The sequence below is a fragment of the Chaetura pelagica genome, unplaced genomic scaffold (assembly GCF_000747805.2).
Source record: "Chaetura pelagica isolate M959 unplaced genomic scaffold, ChaPel_1.0 scaffold328, whole genome shotgun sequence".
Taxonomy (NCBI): Eukaryota; Metazoa; Chordata; class Aves; order Apodiformes; family Apodidae; genus Chaetura; species Chaetura pelagica.
In genome coordinates this window covers 2,405,240-2,432,378 of record NW_009954216.1, presented here as the reverse complement: position 1 = coordinate 2,432,378, position 27,139 = coordinate 2,405,240, and the positions used below count along the sequence as shown (strand labels likewise).

The window sequence follows — 27,139 nt, the reverse complement described above, 5'->3', positions numbered from 1 at the left end:
GGGGGTTGTTGGTGGAGCACCTGTAGCACAAGGGCACCAGCTCCTGCAAAGACACATCCAGGGCACGGTCATCATCAACCCCGAGCTCTTTGTTTTCAATTTCATGCAGGCTCCTCCGGCTTACACCACTGACATCACATCAGCGCTAATCTGGAGAAATACTGCTGTGAAATCAGATCCTTTCACATCTGAAAATGCTTTCTCTTTTTAATAAAACAGCAAGTTTTCACATTAAAATAGCTGTCTTCACCATTACAAGAATTAAATTTTCACCTTGCCTTTGCAGTAACAGAAGCAGAATTCCACATTAAATAGGCAGTGATAAAAGAAGTCGAAGAGAAGGTTACGGAAAGTTTTTTTGCTCTAAGGTTTGGTCAAATTTAAGTTCTCCAATTAATTCAGTTCTCTTCAAGAGCACAGTTATTTTAGGCAGTTCTTAAGATTGTGTTTCCATTCTTTCAGTGCCCAGGTGCATGTTCACTTGCACAATACAATTTATTTTTAGTGCGAACTCCATGAGACGTGGCTTCACAGAGCACTGCAGAAAGTCAGACTTCAGTTAAAGAAGAAAAAGTGCTAAAATAAGAGGTAAGGAAGGAAGGTCATTCCAGGGATAGGGGGAGGAGAAAAGAGGTGCTAGAAGTGGGACAAAGGAAAGGGACCTCCAGCTGCAGAGACAGACAAAGACTGGAGTAATTGCATGTGGATGGGAGAGAAAAAGGCTTGAAAGAATTAATAGGCAGAGAGGAAGGTGGATGCAAGAGAGGAGAGGGAGGGTGGGAGCTGCCCAGAACAGAAAGGACTGATTTTAATTTGTTCTCAGGAGCAAAAGGAAGTCTGACCTGAAGCCTAACAATAAAAGGACTGTGTTCCCAGCAGAAATGTAATTATATCACAGGGCTATGCATAATGCATTTCAGATTTTTTTTGTGCATACAGATTCTTGGATTAGGCCACATATTAATAATTAACATGAACCACATTACAACTTACTTCACTGTCATGGAATGGCTTGGATCGGATTGTCAGGCTGCCCAGCTCAATGGATTTCTGGAACCTGGCTGGGATCTGCAGTCCCTGGAGCTTGTCATAGGCGTGACGAGCCAGCTTATATGCACCCAGAGCTTTACTCTGTTTTGCCAGAGCAAATAATGTATTGCTATAATTTAATTAAGGAATAAAAATACATATGGCATTCAGGAAAAAATGCAATACACTTCCTAATCAGAGAAGTCATACAATGAAGCATATCCAACACCAGCACTTGAAACAGACTAACAAGAGAGATCAATTTACATAACTCCATCTAGAAACAGGTGTGGAAGGACCATCAAAGTGTCTGTGGACAATATTAGCAAGGTAAGGAACTGCCCCTACATGAACACTGCTTTGGTTAAGTGTTCTGACTCCACATACAAAATGTCAATAATTTTAGGGTGAATGGATTTTCCCCCAGCAAAAATAATAATAATTTAAAAACATTTTCAGCACCAGCAGCCCACTGACACCAACCAAACACACACCATCCCACTGCAAATAAAGCCTACGCTCTGGGTCACTGTCCAAGCTTTGCTTCTCCTCTTTACTGGTGTGTAGCAGCAACTGCTGCTTAGAAAGCTACTGATGGCAAGGCACATTACGAAGGATTTTATGAAAGATGACACCTTTTTAAGAGAGGCAGTTATGAAAAGGAAAGCCAACATGCCATCCAAAGCCATAAATGAAGTGAAATGAGAAAATCCTGTGGCATCCAGTGACCCTGCTTGTTATCTTTGACAGACAGGTGCGTTTCCACAGGGTTCACACAGAGCGTTTATGAAGTGCTCTCCAAAGATGCAACAGGCACTAACAAAGCTGTGCAAATGTCAGCCTGACAGACAGTACACAGCTACACCAGCTTCCTGTGAAGGAAAAGCTCCTGGTTTCCCCTCTCCTGTCTCAGTTCAGTCTCCTTGCAACAACACTGTCAAGACTGAGAGCCAACAACCTGTTGCAGTGACTGCTACCCTAGAGCCTGCTTCTCTGACAAAGGTGATACACTAGATGGGATGGGTGGTTTGCAGAATTACATGTCAGTTGAATTGTACAGCTCTACAAGACTATTAAAAAAGTAGTTCAGTTAAACACACAATGTTTTGAATATTTCCTTAGGGAGAAAAGTCAGTTTCCATTAACTGTACCCAATAGCTGAAACTGAAGACACCCTACAGGAGATCTCTGAATTGTGGATCAGCATCAATTATTCCTTTTCATGTATCTCACAAGATAATTTCAGGATTTTGTATGGGAAGGATACACTTTTGAGATCCCCACAGGAGTCTCCTTTGTTAAGCTGTGAAGCAGGAACCTGGAAATATTGAAGAGGGTTTCAGGCAAGTGGGAACTGAAAGGCTCCTCCTGCAGTATTAAAAACAGAGATATTTCTAAGCTGGAAAACCAACAACTCGTTCCACGGAGCGTCAGAGCATTTCAAGAACTGCTTCTCTCAGCTGTAAAAAGAGGAGGTGCTAACAGAGTATGGCAAGTGGATTTTGCATGTCTTTATCACTAAAGCTCATGCCTGCTACATGCAGAAAAAGAGAGGAAAAGATCCATGGGACTCAAACAGAACCTTTACCAGACCATTTAAAACTGAGGGCAGCCTGGCCAGCACGTGTAGAGTCTTCCCCCACTGCAAGCTCTGAAGTGGCCTGACCAGCAGAGACTTTCACCTTCTGGGGCAAGGGCACAGATCAAAGCTTCTCAAACGTTTTACAAAAGATACTGTCACCAACAGTGGTGGCAACATTACTATATTGCTGGAAGCAGCAGGAGTCTTCACAACTGCTGATCAGTTTGGAGTATTTTACACACATCATGACTGACACACGTATCCCAGGGAACCACCCCTCAGCTAAGCTGCCTTCTCCCGTTCAATCCTCCTGGTTTCCCATGGTGAAGGGACTGCAGCCTGTGCAGGACCAGAGGCTCAGGCCACTGTGGAACCGACCCAACATAACTAGAGGGGCTGGGAAGTCAGGCTCATTACATCTTTTGCTCACATTTGAGACAAGAACAGATCTGCCAGAACTGCACTGCAGCTGTTGGGAACTAAGACAACAGAAGTTCTTCCACAGTACAGCAGAAGGCTGTATAATGAAGTTAAGTAAATTAAAAAGTTACTATACAGTATCACTAACCTACACTCAATATTTGAGTGCTTGAACAGTGATTGATTATCCCTAGTTATTTCTGGACTACCAAAAGCAAGCTGCTCAGGAAGCAAACACACAACTTCTACAGTGAGGACCTTACAGTGTATCTGTGAATGGAGTGATAGACGTGGTAAACTTCTGCCAAATGCTGGAAGTGATGAAACTTCTGTAACATCTCAGCCTTCTGTTGTTCATTCTCTGCAGGAGGCAAAGGCATTCGTGTAAGTCTCCAAGATGAGTCTATGAGACTCAGTTGGAAGAAAACAGCACTTCATGACTCCAGCTGCAGCACTTCCATGAGTATGTGCCAGTTCAGGTGTGTCTCACCTATCTGTTCAAACCACATGTTGTACAGACCTGCCATCTTTCTGAGCAAGTTTCTGGTCTAAAACAAGCATGATAAAACACAGAAGAGTTGAGACAATGGTTTAACATAGAGGCTACAACGTAGTTATAGGCAGAAAATATGGGTGAGTTTCCCAGTGATACACACCTAACTTCAGAGTTTACAAATAAAATAGATTTCAAAGTATTTGTTTAATGAATATTAAATATGCTACTAAGTCAACTAGAAAAGTTTTCATCTCTATAGAATACCCGAGTGATAACAGATCAGCACTATCATGCATCAGCTGAACAAAAAAAATGGCACTTAACAGCACCAGGCAAAAGGCAGTATTAGCAATCTTTTGTATTCATTACTAAATTACACCTATTAACTAGTGGCTCCCCCTCTCTCCCAGTGAAATACATTCAGAAGACAAGATGATCCCTAACAATCAGTTTTATCTCTGTTGGTAGAAACAATTTGTAAAGTCCCTCTCCAGCCTATGCTCAAATATTAGATTTATTTTACACTCCTTTATTTAATAGTACTTTAATATTACCTACTTTACTTTAATAGTACCTTCCAATCATTTCTCTAGTTAGTGTGTTGTGGGAAGGCACATGAGGATACATGGTCCCAGGAGACACAAAGTTGATTCCAGTCAGATTCAGGAGGCCTGTGCATGCTGGTGTTGTTGTTTGCTTATTTGCTTTAAATAAGCACGTGGGAACACCAGGGGGACTACAAAAATAGCACAAGCCACAGCTTTGAAAAACCCAAGCAAGACCAAAGCCACACAGGAGTGAGGCAGCTGCAGCAATGCAGTCCCAGTTCAGTAACTGCTTGACTACATGCACGAGAAGGTAACAAATGGAAACTTCCTCCGAGCTGCTCACCTTGGGCCATCTCTAAGCACTGCATGGAAAGCATCCAGTAATAATAGGCTGCGTCGTTAAAGCGGCTTTCAGCCACGGCGTTGTGGGTGAGCTGCTCCAGCACTCTCACAGCCTCCCCCTGCCTGCCAGCCTTGTGAAACGCTGCAAGGAAGGCCAAAACAAAGAGGATTTTACAGTGCGATTATATCAATTAGCTGAAATTAATGTTTTTAAATTAAGAGCAGTCTATTCAGGCAGTATCACACAGCCTATCCAGGGCAGGATAAAAAGGATTACACACTGGCATTTTTCTCCTTGAAAGCAGCGACACTAATGGAACACGAGGAGCATCTGTGGCATCCTGGGGCTTTGGCAGAGTCTCAGCAGCTCCAGAGCTCACTGACTTTGTGCAACACTGCCTGCTTTTATTTTATTTTATTTTTTAAATACAGAGAAAAGCAAAAGTCTTATGACAATGAGAGCTCTGTGCAAACAACAGTGCTCTCTAAACACTGCAAGTCTCAACATGCAAAACTGCAGTAAAGATCCTGAATTCTCATGTGGTTACCAGACACTTGGCAAACACAGTCTTCATGCAGGGTAATGGGTATGGGGGGACCTACCCCCAGAACCCCAACCCCACAGCACAACTGCCCCCTGACTTCAGCCAGCTCAGGGAAAACTCTGATGGGATCTCCAGCTCACCCAGTCCCAGGGCAAAAAAAAACAGGGGCTCAGAGGTTGGTGCTGAGATACACACTGTGCAGCTCAGGGCTGGCAGGGCCACCAGCTGGGCCCCTGCAGGCTGCACCCCAGAACTGGAGCCACTCTAACCCCGTGCTGGCTCCACATGGAGCTGGCTCCACATGGAACTGGCTCCAGCACCTCCTTGGCCCTGCAACAGTTTGTTAGTTCCAGTTTTGAAGCCTGTCCACATGATGAAAGGTTGACAGTTCTCTTTAAAGGCAATTTGATAAGCCTAACAAAAATACATTAAAGTTCTTAAAGAAACTGGGAAATCTAACTTGTACAAACCCAACACTACCTAAACAGAAGAAAAAAATACATGCTTTCCACTCAGGTTTATAAGGTGGATGCTGTATTTTAAATATAGAGAAAATAGAGACTGGAGAGTTTGGAAAAGTATGGAGTAAATGTCAAGTGACCAGTGACCTGGCAGGAATATTCTTACCTTTTTGGGCTTCTTCAAATCTATCATTCTCTGCCAGCCACTGAGCATAAGGGACATAGACATCATCTTTGAATTCAGGATGCTTTTCACTCAAAGCAAATGCCTGAGGTAAATAAATTCATTTTTAGAATATTGCATGGTTTAAACAGTTAAAAGGTTTAGAATATTCCATGAGTTCAATCCTTTAGGTCTACGTGAATTCACAATAAAAATATACATAAATAGAATAAAGAGTGTAATCTATATTTTCTACAGTATGAAACTAATGTATTTTAAAATAAAAAGCAATTCACAACAAAAGAAGAGAAGCTAAGCATAGTAACAATCAGGTTATTGAAACAGGGAATCTGGAAAGCTATTATCTAGGAAATGTAGCAGATTTCACAGCAAGAGACAAAAATATTTGTATTATTACTGAATATACCTTCTGAAGAAATTGAAGTAGCACTTTAAATGCAGTTTAGATTGGGTTTCTAAGTTTGCTAACTAGTTTATAAAGCACTAAGTCTGCAGTCTTCCAAAGCAATCATATAGCTAGGGGGGCTATGTGTGTGGAGAAGGGGGTGTCAACTGTAGCAGTGCTTTGAAAACATTCCCTTAAGAAACTGCACGTGTCAAAACCTTAATGTGAATAAACAAGAACAAAATTAATGGTGACCCCAGCTGTGACATGGGTAGTACTGGCAGACCCATGTTTTTTTGTGCAAAACCCCAGTGAAGTCGGAGCTTGACCTCAACAGTTTCAGAGTGGGGCCCACACTGACCCCACAGAGTCATCAGATCCACACTGTGTGTGTGGTGTTCTCACTGAGACATGTCCATGTTATTAATAATACAATTCAAAACAGAAGTTCCCATTATCTAATTACTGCTTCTTCTGACAGACTAGAAGCACTGCATGGATTACCAGAGGAAGTGGGCAGCTCTAATTCAACATGCAGAAAAGGTGCTCACAAGGGAGACCAGGGAACATTCAGCCAGGAAAGAAAAAAAAACCCACAACACCCTAAAGCCCACAAAACCCCAACCAAACCAAAACCACCACCAAGCAAGCACTGAGCATACAACATTAACTGAAATACTCTGCATCACCCTCTAGAGAAGCCTCCCCCCCTGCCTCTCCCCTCACTGCAGGGGTGGGATAGCCAGCCCCCCCAACTCCCTTCCTTGCAGACAGACACAGCAAGAAGTGGTTCCCAACACAGAAATTCAGGGCAGCTGACCTCTTCCCAGCGCTGAGTCTCCACGTGGAGTTGGACCAATGCTTTCAGGTCACCAACCTTCATGTAGGTCTCTGCTGCATAGCCAGGGTTGTCAAGTTTCTTAAAATAGAAGGCACACTTGGAGAGCAGCTCACGCTCAGCTTTATCCAGTTTTCGAGCAATGTCAATTAACCTAGACCCAGTAAAAAGGAGCCAGATGTTTGCCTTTTGTTTAATTACTGTCATAAGCTCACCTTTAATCAGTTAGTATTTAATACGTATTAGTTCTCAGTAAAAACTCCTAGCTCTTTTTTTCCCCTTTGCCAGACAGCACAGCTGGGACAGGGGCAGGCTGAGTGCCCTGCCCAGGCAGCAACTCAGCAAACATCCCAAACTGTCACCAACTGCACTTCAAGGAGAGATTGACCAGTGGCAGGAGCAGGTCTGGAATTTTTAGGGATCCTGCACTCCAGTTGTCTTCTCTGTGCACTAGATGATGATTTTTAGCAGCTCAAAACAACAGAACCAGGCTATGGCATCTAAACACTGCTGTGATGATTGCTCTGGGAAGTTCAAGGCATGCAAATTTTGGAAGACAGTCTCATCCTACAGATAAACCCATTAATTCTCTTTACTGTTGCAATGCATGTGTTTCCATAACATATTTATGTCCCTACCCTCCAAACATATGTAGCTTCTACAACATTTTAAATTGTAGATATGCTTCAAATACTCCATCCGATATAAACAAGGGCACATTTCAAACAAGCTTTGTCTTGTTTCAAAACTATGCAGAACTCATAACAACTCATCTGAGTTCTCAGTATATATTATCTCAGAGATGGAAATAAAACCTACATATCAACCCAGCCATGGTCCCCACTGAGTTCTATGGCCTTCATGTGCTCTCCTGCAGAGAGGTACATCTCCACTGCTGCTTTGGGCTCGTTGATATTCTTGGCCCAATCTGCTTGCTTTTTTATTAGCATCTTTGTGTCTTTGGGGTCTCCAGATCCCAGGAAATCCTGAAACAGTGCAATACAGGAGCGTGCATTACCTTCTGGTCACAAACATTGTTACAGTCCAAGTTCTAAAATACATAATAAATTAATATTGTTATGCCTCCTAAGAAAACAGACACTGCTACCGAGCAACATGAACTGATCCAGCCTTCAGCAACTAATCATCAAGGCCCAGAGTTTGGTAGGAAACAATGGCAATTCTCCCATTTAGATAGTTTTCAATTAAAAAAGAAAAGTGTAAGATTCTGGGAGGGCAGAATAAGGACCATACAGATGCCACTGAGATAATGAATTTGTCCCCACTAGATTCCTTGGAAAGCTTGCTCTCTGCTGAGCCTGTTTAAGTGGATACAAACCATGAATTCTGCTTGATTTTCAGGAACATGCCCTTCCAAAACAAAATGGTACTCATCTCAAAAACTGTAATAGATCAATCCCAAGTTTCAGATTTTCTTTTGCAAGCCACAAGGGTACAGGTTCATTCTCAACGATGACCCAGCCCCACCCCATGCTGAGTTAACTATAGTATGTCCACTTAATCATTTAGCATCAGGATGTCCAACCACAGCTCAATTAGAGGCTGAAATTCCATTTTCTGCAATGACACTTTATAATTATGTTACAATATATCAAAGAAGTTCTTTTATAAGGACAGAAGGACAGCTGCACAGAAGTGAGAGTGACTCTGAACTGCTGGTCAGGCTCTGCAAGGAATGCAAACACCCAGCCTGGCTGCTGTGATGATGACCATTTTGGAAATATTTCTAATAGTTTGTTCAGCTTCTTCTGCCAATACCAAAGCACTGGCACCATATGGCTCACATCTGTTGACATCAGTTGCCAGGAAAAAAAAAAAAAAAAAAGTACTTCAACACCAGAAGATGGATTAAGGGCAATTTTGTCTGTTAACAGAACAGGCTACTGTCCATTAAAGGAAATTCTATCAAATGAAAAATTAAGAGGAGAAACTGGAAGGTGAGAAGGTAAATAACCTTATCCTTTCTGTTTCTGATAATTTCTGATTGAGCTTTAAAAAAAACAAAACAACAAAAAAAGACCAAACCAACAAAAAAGCCCTACAAGGAGCACCCAGACAACAGACCTGCTCCTCTGCAACAATTTCCCTGACATGGCCAGGTGACAGGTACAGACAGCACCCATCCCTGGTCAGCCCCTGGCTGAGCTCCACGCAGGATTTGGCTCCAGCTCTGCCTGCTGCAGCACAGCCCTGACTCCTGTGAGTAACTATGGAGATGGCACGATGATCTTCGACTGTGAAAAACTAAAGTGAAAGAATCAAGTTGAACAATACCTTTGACACAACTTGTTTTCCAGCTTTGGGCACCAAGCTAATCCCAAGATCAAAAGCTCAGCTCCTCACAGCACAGGGTGTTGTGAGCTGTGTGATCTGGCACCGTGATAACAAGCCTATCCCCAGATATCAAAAGATGTCCTGAGCTCTGCATCCAGTCTGGGCTCTCTGGCCAGAGCTAATCAAAGTCAAGCACAAGATATTAGGTTCTGCAAAGGTCCCTTTGTGTAGGTCTGGCAGCATTAAAGCAACAACAACCACCACCACCAAATCAACCCACAAACACATAGGGGAGGTGGGGTATCTGTCCTTGGAAAAATAACTGGCAAACAAAGGGGTTTTACATATTCTCCCATGCAGTGTGCACTCCCTGCACAAGAAGCTCCCTTCATTTGCTCTAGATACCTTCAGTTTCCTCTGCATGAAGAGGAGACACAAGACCTTTTGCTGTCTGCTAGTTAAATATAGACATGACTACAGCCAAGAATTAAAAGATTCTTAAGAAGACTTATGGGAAAATATCCATCTATGAATTACATTTATGTTCAAGAGGAGCCAAAACACTGAATCTAACAAAGACTCATCAGCCAAAAATAGTGGAAGTCAGACTTACATCAGCAAAGCCCCAAAGTATTTATACTAAGCTCTTGGAAGAAAAAGATCTCTCTGTAGCACAGTCTGGGGAATCTATGCTAGAACAGCTTCTGTGCATGTCATGGTCAAGTCTTTGTCCAGCATTGGGCAGAATAAGGCTCTGATGAGTGATGAATGAGACTGAACAGTGCAGGCATTCTCAGGGATTTTGATAAGGGAACACCAAGGAAGACTTAAAAGCCAAGTAATGCTTTCTTATCAACATATAAAACCAGCACTTTTAAAAAACACACTCAAATTGTTTCTACATGGAAACAGAATAAAAAAAAAGCCAAGACCTATGGAATCTTTGGAAGAAAATTCTCTAGCAAACAAAAACATACTAGGTTAGGTCACAACACTTAAAATACATTAGTATAGAACTAGCATACTTATTGAAGTTCAAATTCTGAAAGAAAAATATGTTTATTATAATACAGAAGTGAATTCAATGGATGGTGCACTCACCCCCACTTTGCACATGTACTATCTTTGGAAGATAAAAAATAAAAAGGGTCTCAAGCGAGACAGTGGGGAAAACAACAGTCATGAGACTTTTAATTTTCAGAAGAAAAGGAAAATTACTATGGATAACACTATATAATCACAAGGAGAGAGTCACCTCTGGTTAGTGTCAATGGCTTCATCCTGGCTCAAACCAGGACACCAACGAATAAATCCACTGAAAAGACATGACATTTGAGACTTGACAAAACCCAACCTGCTACCTCAGCAGCAGCTGCTGAAGACAAAGCCCACCATCCGAGCTAGCCACAGAAGACAGCTGGTTTTCCCCTTGTAAGCCAAACTTCAACCTATTAACTGAGAAAAAGTTGGACTTCAAAGCCCAGGTTTCATCTGACCCTTTTGCAGGATCATACTGTGGGAACAGCTACAGTACCATTTCAGCAGTTAAATACTCAGTTGCAAACTGTTACCTTTGCGTAGTCAAACATGCGCAGATCAGAGTACATCTCCAGAGCCAGGTTTTCATGTCCACTCTTCTTGTACAACCTGGCTGCCTCGTGGAATTTTCCCTGGTAGGCATAAACATCTGCCAGGAACAGCTCCTTGTTGTTCTCTCCCTGCTTCTTCCGCTCCTGGGGAAAAACCCAGAGAGAGATGTGGAAAATATTCTAGATGATCAGGATCTAGGTGAGAAATAGCTATGGAAGAATAAGATTTTCAGGTTTAATTTTAACTGTTAATGAAATCCTGTAAGAGGATATGATAATTATGCCTCTCCTATATTTCTGGTGAATTTATAATTAAGGGATTAAATCCCTTCTTAATTAAAATTAGGAAGAGCAAAATTAAATGTCACTATAAAAACCAAAGTGATGAAAAAAAAAATCACTTCTCTTGATTTCACACATGAGAACAAACAGTCTCTCATCATGCCATGCTGGTTTTTAAAAGGCACCTGATGAGTTCCTTGCTTCCTCCTGCAGAAACTCACTGCCACAGAATCTGGCCACATCAACAACATTCACAGGTGGGAGGACATATGAAAAGAGCTGGTGGCAAAAAGCAGTTTCATGAAGTATGTTAACTGGCCTCTGAATAAACACCAGTGTCCCCAGATGCAAGAGCTCCCCTCTTCAGGCAGGCAGCCCCAGGGGCACACGCTCCCACCAGTGGGAACTGCCCACTGGGATGGTGTGGGAAAGGCCGAGGGAGGCAGTGTGTGCACAGTGACACAGAGACATCCTTGAGGTGCCCCACACCACGAGGACACCAGCTGCAAGGAACCAGTGACAGAGATACACACACACACACACACGTGTGTGCTCCAGCGTGCACTCCATCCCGTGCCTCGGGAGCACTGCCCTGCTCTGGACACAACTGCTACCACCATTTAGTTCATTTCACATGGAAATACACAGAGGGGAACTGAATGTCAAAAAAACTGCACAAAAGGGAGAAAAGCATTTCAGGAGCACACAGATTCAGGGCTCTCCTGCCAAAAGGGGCTCAGCCATCACTACTGGCCACACGTACAGACTGGGCTGATCCTGGACTGGTGCTGAAAGTGCCCCTTGAAAACTTGGTTAAAAGAATCATCAGAGTTGTTACTCCATTTTTAATGACTTCACAGAATCTTGCCAGACACTGAGATCTGGCAGTTAACATTTCCTGCTGTCATCAATTAGAAAAAAAAAAGTGCCATTACTGAGAGAAAACCATCATATTACTGGAACACATGTGCTGAGTTACACCCTTACAAGCCAGAAAGGAATCTGACAGACCACAGCAAGAGCAAGCAGTGGTGTACAGCTCTCACTTCAGAAGGAGCATTCTCAAGAAGTCTGAAAGTTTATGCCTATTTCCAGAGTGAATCTCTCATTAAACAGAGTACAACATGAACATTTCAGACCATCCTCAATAGCAACAGATCTGGAACAGCATATGTGGACAGAGGTTAGCTGTGGTGAGCAAATGTGCTCATCTACCTCTACTCTCTAAAAGCAAACAAAAGAGGATCCTCAGGGAGAAATTTGTCCCATGTCAGATACCAAGGAAAGGTAACTGCAGCAACTGGCATTTTGACAGAACCAGGGCAGCTCTGCAGAAATGGAAGATGAGCAATGGATTCTTTCAGAGAGGGTGTAAGTCTAATTAGCGTGAGGAAGAGGAATCCCCTTTGTGCCGTCTCCACACAGATCTCTGGGCATTATCATGCAGTCTCTGTAGGAGGACATGACATGATACCATGTCTTTTAATGTGCTCATGACAGACAGTTATTGTCTAGTGAAATTCTATCAAGAAGTGTGAAAAGAATAAGAACTAGTGATTAGAGCACAGTATGGAAGCAAGGAATCCCAAAATCTATTTCCAGTTGTGACAGACTTGTCAGGAGACCTCAAGTTTGTAATTTTATTTCTCTGGGCCAGTTTCTGCCTCTGCAAAAAGGAGATAATAGTAATTACCTACCTCCAGGGGGTAAGGAAAGGCTTAGTTACCTCATGTTTATGAAATATTCTGTATTAAGTTATGTTAGCACAGTAATATTCTACCAGTTCTTAACTGAATATTGAATATTTTTCCAGTTTTCCTGAAGACAGTTTCAGAAGTTCTTGTTCTCCCACAGACCTTTTTTTCCATGAAGTTTCAGTCATATGATCAGAATTTGAGTCACCTCTGCTAATCAGGATTTTTCCCTCTAAACACATCTCCAACAATCAGAAGCACCATCTGAATAAAAGTCCCTTCGAAACAAAAAGTGCTGATTTTGGCACAGCACTAAGTGTAAGGAAATACACTATTTTAGCTCTCTCTTACCTCTATGCTGCTGATCAGTTCTAAGTATCTAAGGTCTCGTACCCTGGTAAATGCCTATTGAAAAAGAAAGAATACAAGGAATTAACTTGAAATGCCATTAAAAAAAACCTCCAACATGATATCATTACACATAAATCAAGCTGTTTTCACACAAACAGACAGTTGAGCAGCCCCTGATGGGCCTCTGGGGCACTCTAGCCAGTGAGAGGAGGGCACAAGGCAGAACATCCCCAGGAAGAAACAGAGGCAGGGGGGACTGGTCCTGCACTTGTGTCAGCCCCCCAGAAATACAAACATTTAAAACAACTTTACTTTCAAACATTACACACTTTTATTCTGGCTATTTTTTAGCTTTCACATCTTGCTTATGGCATGATCTAGCCCAGGGAATTTAAGGAAACTGTCAGAAGGTAGAACACTCAGCTGATGGCACTGCCAAGCGCGCTGCACACACCAGCAGCTTTGGCACCATTTTCCAAACGGGAGGGGGAGTCACTCCAGGAGAGGAGGGGCAGTAAAGAGCACAGGAAGATAAAAGTACTGCAAAGCAGAGTAATATCTTTTGCAAATGGAGAGAAATGTGCAACCCAAAGTCTCATGTGGCAAAGTCACGTGCCCACTACAGCAGCTTAGCACTTACTCTTGACATGCATCAAAAAAACAGGAATTTAACTCTTTAGACCACATGTTTAGACTTCTAACCAAACTAATGCTTCAGAGGGCATGGAATATTCTGCTTACACCAGATTGGACTAGGAACTGTGAGAGCCTTTAATGTTAAGAAGCTGCTTTTGTTCAAATTAATCCGCTCTAATTCTAAGAGGGCACTACTTTTGAATTCCAACGAGGCACTAAAAACTTCTTTCTAAGAATATCTATTTGCATAAATCTATCTATGAAACTAAAATTACTCTGATGCCTTCACTTAAGGAAAAAAAAGCATTTAATTTCCCTTTCAAAAAAAAATCTGTTATTAAAAGATGCCTACAATGACAGACATTTCCCTGCATATTTTTATCGTGTTTTGTCTTTCATACAATATTCATTACGTTAAACTCAGTTTGTGCTCTCTTATTTGAATAAAGCTGCTGAAAGAAAATAGGCAAGTATTTTATGCTGAAGAAAACACTGTTTTTCAGTATTTGCCAACGCACAGACCACTCCCAGAACCAAGGCATTCCAGATAAAAAAAAATGACTAAAACGATGACACATCTCACCAGCACTGCCTTCAAAGAACATTAGTGCGTGAAGAACAAAGAACACGAAACCTCCGCATTTGAACTGAGGTTATATTAAATCCTCAGGGGAAAACCGAGGAAGTTTACAGGGCCGAGGGGGAAGGCGGCCCGGCCGTGCTTTGCTGCCACCCGGCGGTCAGCAGCATCCCTTCCCACTCCTGCTGTCCTGATTTATTAACGCCTTTTCCAGCAGATGAAGGAAAACATTTCCTCTGCATTTAACGCTTTGATTTAGAACATGGCATTTCTTTAGAGAGGTAAACTCGGTTTCAAATTAAAACCTCACCTCAAGATCCTGAGTGTAAAACAAACCCACATTTTCTTTGATACATGAATAAACACACCCACAGCAAAGAGAAGGCATTAACCCAGCAACCCCTCTTCTCCAGCCATAAAACACACATTATAAACACACACACACACACACTATATATATATACATATATATATAACAAGAGCTTTCTGCTGAAAAAGTAACTATCTGCTTTACCTTTTTAGCTGTCTCAAACTCCAGCCCTTCTAAGGCTTCCATGGCTAGTTCTTTCCAGTCAGTATCAGTTACCCCCAAACATGCAATTTGATAGGCTTCTTTAAACATTTTTCGTTCCAAATATTGATACATGGGTGCAGACTGAGGATTTACAGTGAAAAACATGTATTAGAAAGATATATTAGTGGAATTCTCTATCTACAAAGAAAAAATATATTCCAATTACAACCACTACAAGCTCCACAGAGAACAAGTGTGTATTTTTTGTATAATAGAACAACATTCTAGGGTGATCATTATTGTATCTTCAGACAGATGGGTTAATTATATTCCAACTTCATCCACCTTAATCTTCAGCTCCTGGCATAATAGTAGTCAATAAGGTGAATTCCTCTGAGCATTGTACATGCTCCTATTAGTTTGGAATTTTTAATACTATGGAGGCAGAGGAAAGGAGAGGGCATTTTATTCTCAAAGGCTGAAAGCATGAAAAGTGCAAGGAAGAGGAAATAACCCTTCTGGGCCAACCCTGATGGCAAAGCTGCTTCACCAAGACTGTGACTATTAAGCCCAGAAGACACTTACCTGCAGGACCTGCCCTGGAAGGGCATTACAGGGAGACAGTGTCAGCTGCAGGAGCTGCACTGCAGCCAAACACAGGAGGCAGACTGGATTCTATGTTAGTTTTGTCAATTCACCTGAAAACTGTACACTTTTTGGTACTTCCTCCCTCCAGAAGTGTGGCTTTGGAAAAGCTGCCTCTGTGATACTCAACGGTGCTGTTGTGGCACGTTGGTGGCCACAGGCTGCCCAGACCAGCCCCAGAGTGCAATGGTCCTGCTCAGCCCCATGGCTGGCAGCCCCGGGGGAACCCAGAGCCTCAGGAAGGACCTGCAGAAGCCCCAGGGAAGGGTGGTCTGTCACACAGCAGCCACTCCTGAAGAGAAGCACCTGACAATTCTGATTTCTTTGTTGACTCTCAGTTTCAAATCCTGGCCACTCTTGGGTACGTAAGTCAGAATCTTCTTCTTTGTGTTGCTTCTTGAACTGTCTTAGGTTCTTCCACTGCTTCCCATAATGTAGAAAATAGCATTTTGCAGAAGGCAATCTCTAAATTTAGAATAAAAGACTATAGGTTCAGACTAAAATATACGGCTTAAATATTGCCTGAGCACAGCTAGATGAAGAACCAATGAGAAAATATTTTACGTACTCCTAAGAAAAACTAAATTGCAACTTGAGAAAGAGTAAATAGAGAGACTACAGAAAAGAACAGGAAGAGGTAACACCTGGAGCATATCTTCATCTTTGCTTTTAAAGCATTTGCAAGTAGAAAGGGAGAATCAGAAACAACAGCAGCAACAAGGAAGTCAGCTTAATTAATGCTAAATAAACAGAAGTAAAACAGATCATGCAGTATCACTTGAACAATGATGAAGAAAGTGTGAACTGCAATCATTCTGGTAATGGAATACAAGTAAATCTCAGAAAAGCTTCTTTACTTCTTAAACATTGATGTTTATGAAATGTAAAGCAACACTTAATGAGATTAAAGGATTACCTGCGGAACTTCCACAGCTGACATGGAAAAAACATGAAGACAGAAGATCTTGGAGCCATTGTAGCCCACAACAAAGCCTTGAAGTTTTTGCTGGTGGACAGGGAAGTTGCTGGCTTTGATATTGAGGTAACCCCCTCCAGAAAAGCAGAGCATATCCTCACATTGTGTATTCCAAGCCACACTATTAGCGTTGGGTTCCTGACAAGCAAAATACGTGACAATGACAACAGATGCAATCACATCTTTCCTAAGAAACAGGCATCCTTGAGCTGGAACCTCTAACCTATTGCCTGGGTGCACATGTATTTACATTTATAATATTCTGTAGTATATTCCTGAACATATTTACAGGGACATACTTTACATTTTGATAAACAGCTGCAATTGTCATGGCTTCTATTTACTAATGATCTACACTATCAAACTGTACAACGTAACATAAAATTCCACAACAATACAGTTTGTTAGTTAGCAAATTTAACTGATGATGTTTCTGCCCTTTACAGAAAGTTACAGACCCTGCCTTTGTTGCACTTTGTACTTTCTAGCCAGTGTTCCCTGAAAATGTTCCATCAACATTAATGAGTGAACCCTTAGAGCAACTGCTGAACTGCCAAGAGAGAATTACCATTATTCATTTTATAGTCTGGGAATACACAACAAAGAAGCTTAGGTTTTGATTCTGTTTGTACTAATGATAAAGCCAAAACGCTCATTAACCATAACGCTTCAAAGGAAACCAGGACAGAGCTCAAAATTAAACTGAAAAGGTGCCACGTTTAAGTGCTCTTTATTCAGCTGTTGCTCACATATATCTCCCATCTCCTCATTCCTTGTCTATCCTATCCTCTTACCACCTCTAAAAGGGTAGTTTTGATAGAGAAAAAGATGACAGTGAAATCCTACAACATGTGCTTAAGTGCTCAAGTGACAGTTACACGGATTTCTGCACAGCAACACTAGAGGTGTGTTCTGTGCCCCACTTCCTGCTCTCCCCCCTTTCTTCTTCCTAAGGCTTTGGGTTCACCTGGAACAGCAGCTCTTTGGTGTGGATGTCGTAGACCAGGCAGGTGTCGTTCTCATCCACCACCGCCAGCTTGCTGCGGGAGGCGCTCATGTCCAGGCAGCGCACGGCCGTGCTCTGCTTCAGCAGCACGATGGCCAGGGCGTTGTCCACAAAGATCTTGAGGATCTGCACACACCAGGAACCTGCCTCAGACCACCCGTTCTGTTTCTCCACCAAGAACAGCTCAGCAGGTACACACCTTCAGGCTGCTGAAAGCCTGCAACTGCCAGAGATAAACTCTGCATTCCAGTTATGGAAATACTTCCAGTCTGAGGGGACTTGGAGAGACTTGTTTCCACAGGGTGCTCCAGGCTGCAATCCCCTACAACTACAACATTCGCTCTGCATCCCCATTTGTTAACGCCCCTCTGGTTAAACAATCATATTAAGATTACACTACAGGAACATAAAGCAGAGGTACAGAGACACAAAGGTTCCAACTTCCTCTCTGGTCCTTTCTATCAGTGCCTCTGGGCTGCTAACTGGTTTGTGGAATAAAGAGCCATTTCAGCTCTAGCACATCACACCTTCACAAGGGGTCACCAAGTGTGTACACACACACACACACCAGCCCCCACTAAGGACAAGCATTCTCTCAGATCACTAGGGACTGCATTTTTGCCAGCAGTTCTTAACAACTTAGGGACTTCAGCCAAAGTTAAACATGTTTGTTTGAATTTTAGAGCCAGAGAATGTGAAAGATAGAAGTAATTAGGCTTTAATCATAAGACGATATACTGTCAAATAAAATTCTAGGTTGTAAAAGAACGTGCTGCTCCCAAGCTCCCCCCTAAGAGCATAAAACAGATTTTACTTGCAGGGAAAAGACACGCACTGGACATTACAAGTTACCTGACCATTCTTTAGACCAACTAAGAGGCCTTCTCTTCCTGGAGGTCCTCCAATGACTTTAATATAACGAATAAGAGATTCCATCAGCCACTCTCTTTCTTTAATGCCACTAAATGAGAGGCACTGCAGTCTTTTCTCCTAAAGGCAGAATAAGGTAACAAAATACTGCATGGAGGTAAAGATAAAACCACTGTGTCTTTCATGGACTACATTTACACGTGTGCTAGCATGTGTGCTACTTTCACATATAAAAAACATAAAGTCAAACAGTCAGTGCTAGCATGTGTGCTACTTTCACATATAAAAATCATAAAGTCAGTCAGTTTAGCAGGGTGAATTATTTAAAGTTTTCCAATGCTGTGAATAAACAAGACCAAAACCATCCCACCTTTTCCTAGCAATTCATCCCCACACAAAAGTGCCCCTGGCTGATGTGCTAAATTATCAAATCCACTAGAATGTTTTACTGAAGCAGAACCCCTTGCAGCCTGCCCAGCTATGGCTCAGCATATTCCAGCAGCATCACCCACCCATACCTGGGGGAAACAGGAAGAGATTATACAGGAATGCACCCCAAGACTGTTCCAGATGTTAAGGCACATACCTGGCATAAAATAATGTGATTTGAACATACAACCAGCAAGTTGCATTCAAATTTTTTTACTATCTTCTCCTTCACCCGATAATACATATCTGAAGAATCATCCGAGTACAGCTCATAAATCAAGATTTTCTCTGGCATCTGGATGGCTAATCTGTTCTTGTAGATGGCAATTTTCTTTACAAGCTCTCTGCCTTTTATTCTAACTAGAGAAAAAAACAAACAAAAATACAGTATTGGCTGACAAAAATAATGGATACAGAAATCAGAAAACTTGCTGATACATTACAATGGAATCTTTCTAAAGCACTCCACAATCAAAAGCAGATTCCTGCTCAGATGTGTTTGCTGTTCTGCATCCATGTAATCTACTGTTCCCCTCACAATTTATCACCCTCTATTATTTGTCAACAGCATGCTCTGGAGCAAGACTTTGACTCCTTGCCATAAAAAGCCAGATACAATAAAACAAAATCAGCACAAACCCTTGAGGCTGCAAGTAAGGAAAAAAAAAAATCTAAATATGATGTACAGTATTTTTATCTCATTCGCAAAGATTAAACCCTTATCTTAAAAGCCTCTGCCCCTCTCAGTGTCCTTTCAAATCCCCACATCTTTCACTAAGCTTGTCAGTGCTGATCCTCCAGAACCCAGTCTGCCCTCTCATCCTGCTAACAGCATTCCTCAGTTTTACTGTCAAAGTGACAACAGGCTGTCTGGTGCAAGCAGCATATATCCCAAGTGTTTTGATGGATATTAAAAAAAACTCAAACAAGCCAAAACAGAGTGAGAGTGAAGCTCTGGCCTGACTCCAAGTGTGAAATCACCTTTCTGCTCAGTGATGAGGTGCTGGACAATCACATCAGTCATGCTGTCCCTGTATGCGTAGCGATCCTTGTACAGGCCGTGGACGGTGCTGAAAATCAACTGGTAGAAGGATATTGTTCCATCTTGGCATCCCACTGCCTGAGCACAGGGAGAAAAGTATTTTAGTTAGCTGGTACAGGGAGGTGAGAATTGACAAAATGTGTAGAATGTATAAGAACATTATGTTCCTTTCCTGCATAATGTACAGACTGATACTAATTACAGCCTGCTGGTGCTTACACGGTGGCAAAGGGCAACATGACACAAGGGCTGATCTCATCACGGGCCATGGAGACCTTCGTGGTGGGGGCTGGTTTGGTTTTGTTGCTGGGTGGGTTTTTTTGAAGGGAAGAGGGGTTTTTAAGGTGCCCTGAATCTCTTTACGTTTGTGCAATGACAGAGTGCAGCATTTATAGCCAACAGTTGCCTTGTAGGCACTTGCCACAAGGTGTCATGCTAGGAACTCCAACACATCAGAACATTTTCTTCCCATGATGGAATTAAATCCAGTCAACTTAGAAGTTATTATCTATAATTTTCTCTTCTTTTCACTCCTTTTTGAATCAAAATTCAGCAAATGCCTTATCACCTGGAAAAAGGTGTCACACTCATCTACAGCTTTCTTGCAGCTCAGGTGTTACTTCTGCAGGGTACCAGGGTATTTTTCATTTCAGTGGCAGTTCTAGGACCTCACCAGACACTGCCAAGGTTCTGCTGCCTCAATAAGAACGTGCAGATTAAGCAACAGCACTGGAAATCAGAGTCTTACCTTACATGACAAATTGAAAACTGCTCCTACTCACCACATAGTTGGAGTCTGGTTTGGCTTTGCACGTCCACACCCAGCTGCTCTGCTCCCCGATGGCCCCGAGGCGCACGCCGTCCTTCGTGAAGAGGGAGACCTGCTTATCTGAACCTCCCAGTAAAATATACTCTCCTTTACTAAAATAGCTAACACAGCAAGGATCAAAATTGAGCATTCTGTCTTTCCCAACCTACAGGGGAAAACAAAACAAAACCATTAATAAAAGGATAACTTCATGACTTCCCAAGGCAACAAGTGCCATCACTGATACCATTCTTCTCATCTCTCCAGCCATGCACAGCTTTTCAATACCCCAAAACCACTGGCTATATTAGGATTTTCAAAGGCAGCTCTAACACATATCCAAGAACCCCTCCAGTCCCAAACGAGGCTACTCACAATGCAAGCAACTCACAAATCCCCCTTTAACTCGTTGTAAACCATACAAAGCTGTCCTGCACAGACCGGTAACCCTGATCACACAAGTCAGCAAAGCTGTAAGGGCTTTAATACAAGAATTGTCAGAGAGCAGCTGAGTTGCCATGGGAGAAACAAGAGCTGAAGGAAAAGCTGGTTAAGAAAAGCAGACTCATTGAAGGTTGGGAAAGCAGAAATCACTTAATGTAGCTAATAAAGCACTAGTATGCAAACACTTAGAATACAGGACACAAAACAGAATGGGAAATGGCCTGACACTCTGGAAGGCACTTTCTAAAACATACCTGTTTGCCACTAAGCTGGTAAAAGGACAGTCTCTGACCCCAGTCTGCCACAGCTAAAATATCATTGCGTTCATCTCTAACAACAAAAAAAGCAAGCAGTAATTCTACAGCAATTTATTAATACATTTCTTAGCGCAACAGAACCAAGTAATGGGGTAGCAGAATATACTTCACCTTACTCTTTAAAAGTAACACAAACTGAAAGGACAGCAGTTACATCTTGCCATTTAAAACTGAGGAAGACAGCTTGGGGACACAAAAGAAAAGTCAGGCTCCTTTGCAGCAATAACTGCAAGGTTTGATGGATCACGTCCTGCCCAGCTGTACAAGTTGTGGGTTCAGTGCAGCTCATGGTCCCTGAGCAGCTGAAGAACCTGGGCCCAGTTCTGGTCTTGGCTACAGCAGCCCAGAGCCACCAGAGCATCAGAGTCAACACAGCTGGGCAAGGGTGACCTACAGCTATCAGTATAAGGCAGGAAAAAATTGTTTGTGTGAGACCACACAAAGACTGAGGAAAGGCTTCAGGGCTCAAATTTGTGAGCTTTGGTACTCTGAGAGGATCTGTTCAGCTTGGGGCAAAACATGAGTCACCTTCTCCACAGCTTCTGGCACAGGAAGATGTGAGATGGCAATCAGAACATTCTGCTGCAAATGATGCCATAAACTGAAAAGGGAAACAGGCAGAAGACCTGATGAGAAGCCAACTGTTTGGTGAGCACCCTGCCTTTGCTCAGGGCACAATGCACACCCCACAGGGAAAAGCAACACTTCAGAACTGTTTCATCATGAACACACACCAGCAAACAAATTAAGACCATACAGGCAACTGTTCATCTAGAACTTCCTAGTTTTTGAATGTCTGGTTTTGTACCCTGCATAACACTCTCTGCCCTTGGTGCTTTTTGTAAACTGCTGTTCTAGATAATACTGATATATATGTTCCTTTGAAGTTTCACTCACAAGTTGAAATCCATAGAGGTGTCTTCTTCCTGGTCTTGTCCCTCTGTCTGACTACACTGCCTACTGTCAGGCTTGGATTTCTGTATCTCCTCTAAGCAGCTGCCAGCTGACTCCATTTCATCATCTGCTCTACTCCAACAATCCTCACAACTGCAACAGCAATTATTTATTCACATTCTGGGGACAATATTACCTCTGAAGTGAGAAACTGGCTCCCCTCCCTCCCCTCCAATCCAAAGAGACCTGCACACCCCACCCACAGAAAAACCCAACCACAAACACAAAAGAAATGTTTCTTGAGATCAAAGTGGGGCTTGTTCCCAGTTTCCCCATTCAGTTAAAGACTGGCAACAAAGCCCAAACCCGAGCACATGATCACTCAGAAATAAGCAATATCCACAACACCCATCTGTTGCAGCAGGGATAAAAGTCAAGCCTTCCTGCAACCAATAACCCCAGTATGAACTATTCAGCATAAAAAAAAGAAGGATGAAATTATTTACCTGGATGGATTCCAACAAATTGACCATATTGGAGATGAAGCACCCCCTGCACGCTCTATTTTCACCTTCTCATCACCATTTTTGTTCCTTATGCTGACAACGCCGTTGAACATCCCCAGAGCAAGGTACTGGCCATCATTTGTCCAGCTGGCAAAACACACACATTCTGAAGAGCAAACTACTAAAAACAAGCAGCAGGAAGGTAGGATGGTGCAGCACACTCAAACAGGGATGGTAGACTGAAATACACTTTGAAGAGGGAGTTCTGGGAGGTAGCCAGTAATCCTACAGTTTGTTTATGCATCTAAATCCACACTTATGGCACCAGCATGCACTACAGCAAGAACACTTCATGATGTACACAGAAACTAAAGATTGTAGAAACAAAAAAAATAAATAAATCAAAGCTATCATCTGCTTGCAATACTCCTAACATGTGCTAAGTAACAGATACATTTTTGGGATGACAGTGTTGGCAGTAGACCAGACTGCTTTAAAAGCCACATTTAGAACACTGATCAGACAGAACTACATGGTGCAGGACAGGGGAGTGGATTTCTGTTCTTATCTCTGCTGCAGGTACATGGAGGACCTCACACAAACAGAGGTGCCCTTGCTTCAGGTCCTCCATAATGGCAGTATCTCCTTCTACTGAAAATACCAGCAATACAGGAGGTTAACAGCTCTACAAACAAAAAGTATAACTTTTCCCTCTAACTTCTCTTTGTTGTTATTGCCCAAGATGGCTAAACAGGGAGAGAGAAAAGTGAAGACACTTTCTCAAGACGAGAACAAATCACCCTTGATATCCATTAGTCACATTCCCACTGGAGCATTATACACTGCCCAGGTATTGTAATGATGAGAGTGGGGAAGCAGCACAAAGTGCATGATGCTACTCAGGAGGAAGGCAGGAGTGTCATCTCACACTGCCAGGCACTGCCTCTGCACACATTGGACTATTTCACTTGAACTTTCTTCTTCAAGCTTTCATATTATTTTGACTTGTTTGTATTAACACAGGTAATCCTTAAAACTTACCTACAGCAGGTAATCTTACTGCTGGTTTTATTTTTAGTGACTGACTTCTGTTCAGGAGACCACAAGCCTTGAGTAAAGCAAATAAAAAGCCAAATTACAAGTAAGCATTTACCAGTGTTCAGATTAGAAATTAACAGAAAACTCAGTTGGGACTTCAAAGTCTCATCCACTGCTAGACAGACATTTAAATATATGCTACTTATCAATAAATGGGGAAAAAATTAATCTAAATAACACAGGAGGGTCAGAGACAAGGCAGTACAAGTTACCCTCAGCACCTCACTCCATGGTCCTTCCCAACTGAGTTTAAGTTATTTAAATAAGTATCTAACGTTACTTCACTGGGTAGCTGGGTATCCCCTCTCATGTGGATATAAAGAGCTGTACCTCCCTGGAGCTCTACAACTTTACCAGAATTCCCTGGCTTAACAGACAAGTTGGAGGCAGACATACCAAAATCACTGGAGGAGCAGGATGCCAACTGATGAGTAAGAGGATTGTATGAAACGCACTGGATGGAGTCATTATGCCTAGAATGAAGTTACAGTCACATCTCAATAAATCATTCTTAAATGCCCCTGCTTCTGACTTTCAGCAAGATAGCTGAAAGGTTTGCCAGATGCCTGAAATAATGTGATCAGCTTATATTACATCAAATTAATCTGCAATTACTGCAAACTAAATCATAATAATCCTTAAAAAAACCCTGCCTCTAAGTGGCAGGATTCATTGTATTTCAACAAGATTAACCAAAAACGTACATAGATGGTGGTTTGTGAAACACAATTAAAGGTTAGCTCCAAATTCCAGAACAAGCAGGCTTGTGGGCAGCAGCACACTGCCTGTGCCACTAACTCATGTAGACACACACTCAGAAACAGCAGGTGAAGATGTTCCTTAAGAAGGATGCCAAACACAAAGCCAGAGGAAAGATGAAATGATACTTCAAATATCAAACCCTGTCTTTAATTTGGTCTTTGAACCAGAAACAGATTAATTCTGTTTATTATACAGGAACAGAGTCACATTCTGTTTCATCATAAAGTTTCCTCAGCTCTCTGCCAGCCCTCTAACTCCAGAGATTTACCTAGACTTTTCACCCTCTTTCATGGCTGTAATTACTTCCTGCTTCATTCAAATACCTCCACTGTTCTTCTCTTCCCTCTCCTATTGTCCACTCACCAGCATTTTCTTTGACCTCAGTCAACCTTCTTCCAAATCTAATGGCACATACTCTTTAACAGAAGTGCATAACCAAAGCCTGCTTTTGAGAGGCACAGAACTGAAAGGCATCACTTACGTGTATTTCAGGATTCCCTCTAGCTTTGAAGTCCAAATTATCACACTTTTATCAGCAGAGCCAGATGCGAAACGTTTGCCTAGGAATTAAATATAATATTTAATCCCACACACACAGGAATCACTTTCATTCCAAATACTCAAAGATAGAGCAAAATGCTCTTGAACTTGACAAGGCTGAAGTCACAGAAGGCCTAACACTGCAAGTGCCTTGATGTGACTGCACCTCTCCACCTACATGGAGCTCCAGGGGCTTTGTTATTCCCACAGTGCCTCATCAGAGGCCCCCCACACCAGCAAGCAGCCAGGCTCTCCCACACTGCCAGTCACCAGTGTCCAGGGAAAAAGGGTACATTTACACAGGTACCCCCTGTATTTCAGTTCCCACACAGAGTAAGACCTGGGAACAATGAAAGAACTGGAAGCAGAACAAGGTCTGTGGCAAGCATGGTGATGTGTGAAGGATCAGAGGATCAGGAGGTTTTGGGACAGAGAAGCCATGGGAATAAAAGTCAGAGGCAGGTGGAGCACTAGAAGGAGGGGCCCCTGGGATAAACCTTCTCCTCACGTTATCCCACAAACACAAACTGAACCTGTGCTGCAGCAGGAGGGGAAGGGCACTTCTGCCTGTAGCATTGCACAACAGCTCCAACTCCCCATTAAAACAAACAAAACACCAGCACTCACACACACATTCAAAATGCTGTTACCAAAACCACCCCGATCTCTCTAAGGACTGGCAGCAGAGGTGGGAGAGGGGCACTTCAGAGAGCAGACTCACAAAGTGGTATTTACCATCTCTAGCATAAGCCACACAGTACACAGTGTCCTTGTGTCCTTTCAAAGGCTGGATTAAGGTTCCATCAGAAGTATCATACACCTGTTTAAACAAACACAAAAAAGAAAAAAAAAATCATACATAAAAATCTTCCACTTAAGACTATGATATAAAATTACTGCAGGCCAACAAAATCATACATTTTCCTTTGTGTTTGCTCCCTCTCAGAGCATACAGCCCATGCAAGAAAAAATGCTCTACAGTGTAGCAACAGCCTTCCTTCATGGAATAGTACTCAGAAGGAATGAAGACTCAGTATTAGAAAGTTACATGCACATAAGAAATTTCCAAGAAGCTCATTTGCCCAGCTTGTTTTCATAGAATCATACAAAGGTTTAGGTTGGAAGGGACCTTAAAGATCATCTAGTTCCAACCCCCCTGTGTGGGCAGGGACACCTCCCACCAGACCAGATGTTAAAACATAACAAATCACTGGAAAGGACCATCACTAAATACACCATTCTGTAGGCACTGAAAACAGTAAAGCCTGCAGTTCTGAACAACACCTCTAGAATGGTGCCATCAACCCATCCACCCCTGAAGCTTCTACACCTGCCCCATCTAACAGCTGTGCAGGAACTGTGGGAAGCCTGGTCCTGAGCTGCTCCTCTGAGGGGTCAGCAGCAGGCCAGAGGAACCAGGAAACTGCAAAAAGCTCCAGATGAAGCTTCTGACAAAGCAGGGTCATCAATTTGTGTTTCTTTCCCCTCTTCACAGAGGTTTTCATGAAGCCTGTAGCAAGGCCATATCTGTACACCCTGCCACTGTGCTCAGCTCGGATGGAGGGTAATGGATTTCAAACCACTGGGTGAGGGGCAAGAGGATGAGATAAGTCACTTAAATCTCATTAATAGAGCTTAAAACGTGGTAAGAAACATTAGAAGCCTTCAAAACACTTTATAGTTACCCTGCATTAACATGTATGTAGATAGGCTGGGCTGCCAGAGATAAAAGGATTTTTTCTAAGTTATATTCATAAGTTAATGTGAAATAAATTATATTCGTACCGCTGTAAATGTAAGAGGAAAAAGAAGTTTCCCTACCAGCAGCCTATTTCCAGCAGCAATTACCAGCTGAGTCCCATCCGGTTTGAATGCGAGGTCATAAATACTGGGGGAAACAGCAGAGAAGACCCCCCTGAGCGGGCAGAACGCGCGTCTCCTTCAGCACCACAGCAGCCGGGGAACAAACGCTGCTGATCGCCGCCTCCGGGGCAGCCCCGGGTACCCAGCCAACCCCCCAAAACCCCACCC

General features: G+C 42.6%; 1 protein-coding gene across 1 annotated transcript in view; it reads right to left on the bottom strand.

The window, feature by feature from the left end:
- The window catches only part of IFT122 (intraflagellar transport 122), a 30,258-nt gene extending 3,269 nt beyond the window's left edge, over positions 1-26,989 (bottom strand). Inside the window, exons 1-24 of the mRNA XM_010003360.1 lie at positions 26,930-26,989; positions 25,844-25,928; positions 25,050-25,128; positions 24,203-24,279; positions 23,750-23,816; positions 22,709-22,855; positions 21,246-21,321; positions 20,518-20,713; positions 19,679-19,813; positions 18,855-19,057; positions 18,251-18,388; positions 17,360-17,524; positions 16,333-16,530; positions 14,772-14,912; positions 13,042-13,095; positions 10,697-10,858; positions 7,650-7,816; positions 6,813-6,984; positions 5,590-5,692; positions 4,419-4,559; positions 3,295-3,392; positions 2,297-2,397; positions 994-1,159; positions 3-43 (exon numbers count right to left, since the gene is read on the bottom strand). Of these exons, the coding sequence (XP_010001662.1) occupies positions 3-43; positions 994-1,159; positions 2,297-2,397; positions 3,295-3,392; positions 4,419-4,559; positions 5,590-5,692; positions 6,813-6,984; positions 7,650-7,816; positions 10,697-10,858; positions 13,042-13,095; positions 14,772-14,912; positions 16,333-16,530; positions 17,360-17,524; positions 18,251-18,388; positions 18,855-19,057; positions 19,679-19,813; positions 20,518-20,713; positions 21,246-21,321; positions 22,709-22,821 (2,570 nt within the window). The 5' untranslated portion in view covers positions 22,822-22,855; positions 23,750-23,816; positions 24,203-24,279; ... (1 more) ...; positions 25,844-25,928; positions 26,930-26,989. The remainder of the gene's footprint in view (positions 1-2; positions 44-993; positions 1,160-2,296; positions 2,398-3,294; positions 3,393-4,418; positions 4,560-5,589; positions 5,693-6,812; positions 6,985-7,649; positions 7,817-10,696; positions 10,859-13,041; positions 13,096-14,771; positions 14,913-16,332; positions 16,531-17,359; positions 17,525-18,250; positions 18,389-18,854; positions 19,058-19,678; positions 19,814-20,517; positions 20,714-21,245; positions 21,322-22,708; positions 22,856-23,749; positions 23,817-24,202; positions 24,280-25,049; positions 25,129-25,843; positions 25,929-26,929) is intronic.
- Between the last annotated feature and the right edge of the window lie 150 nt (positions 26,990-27,139).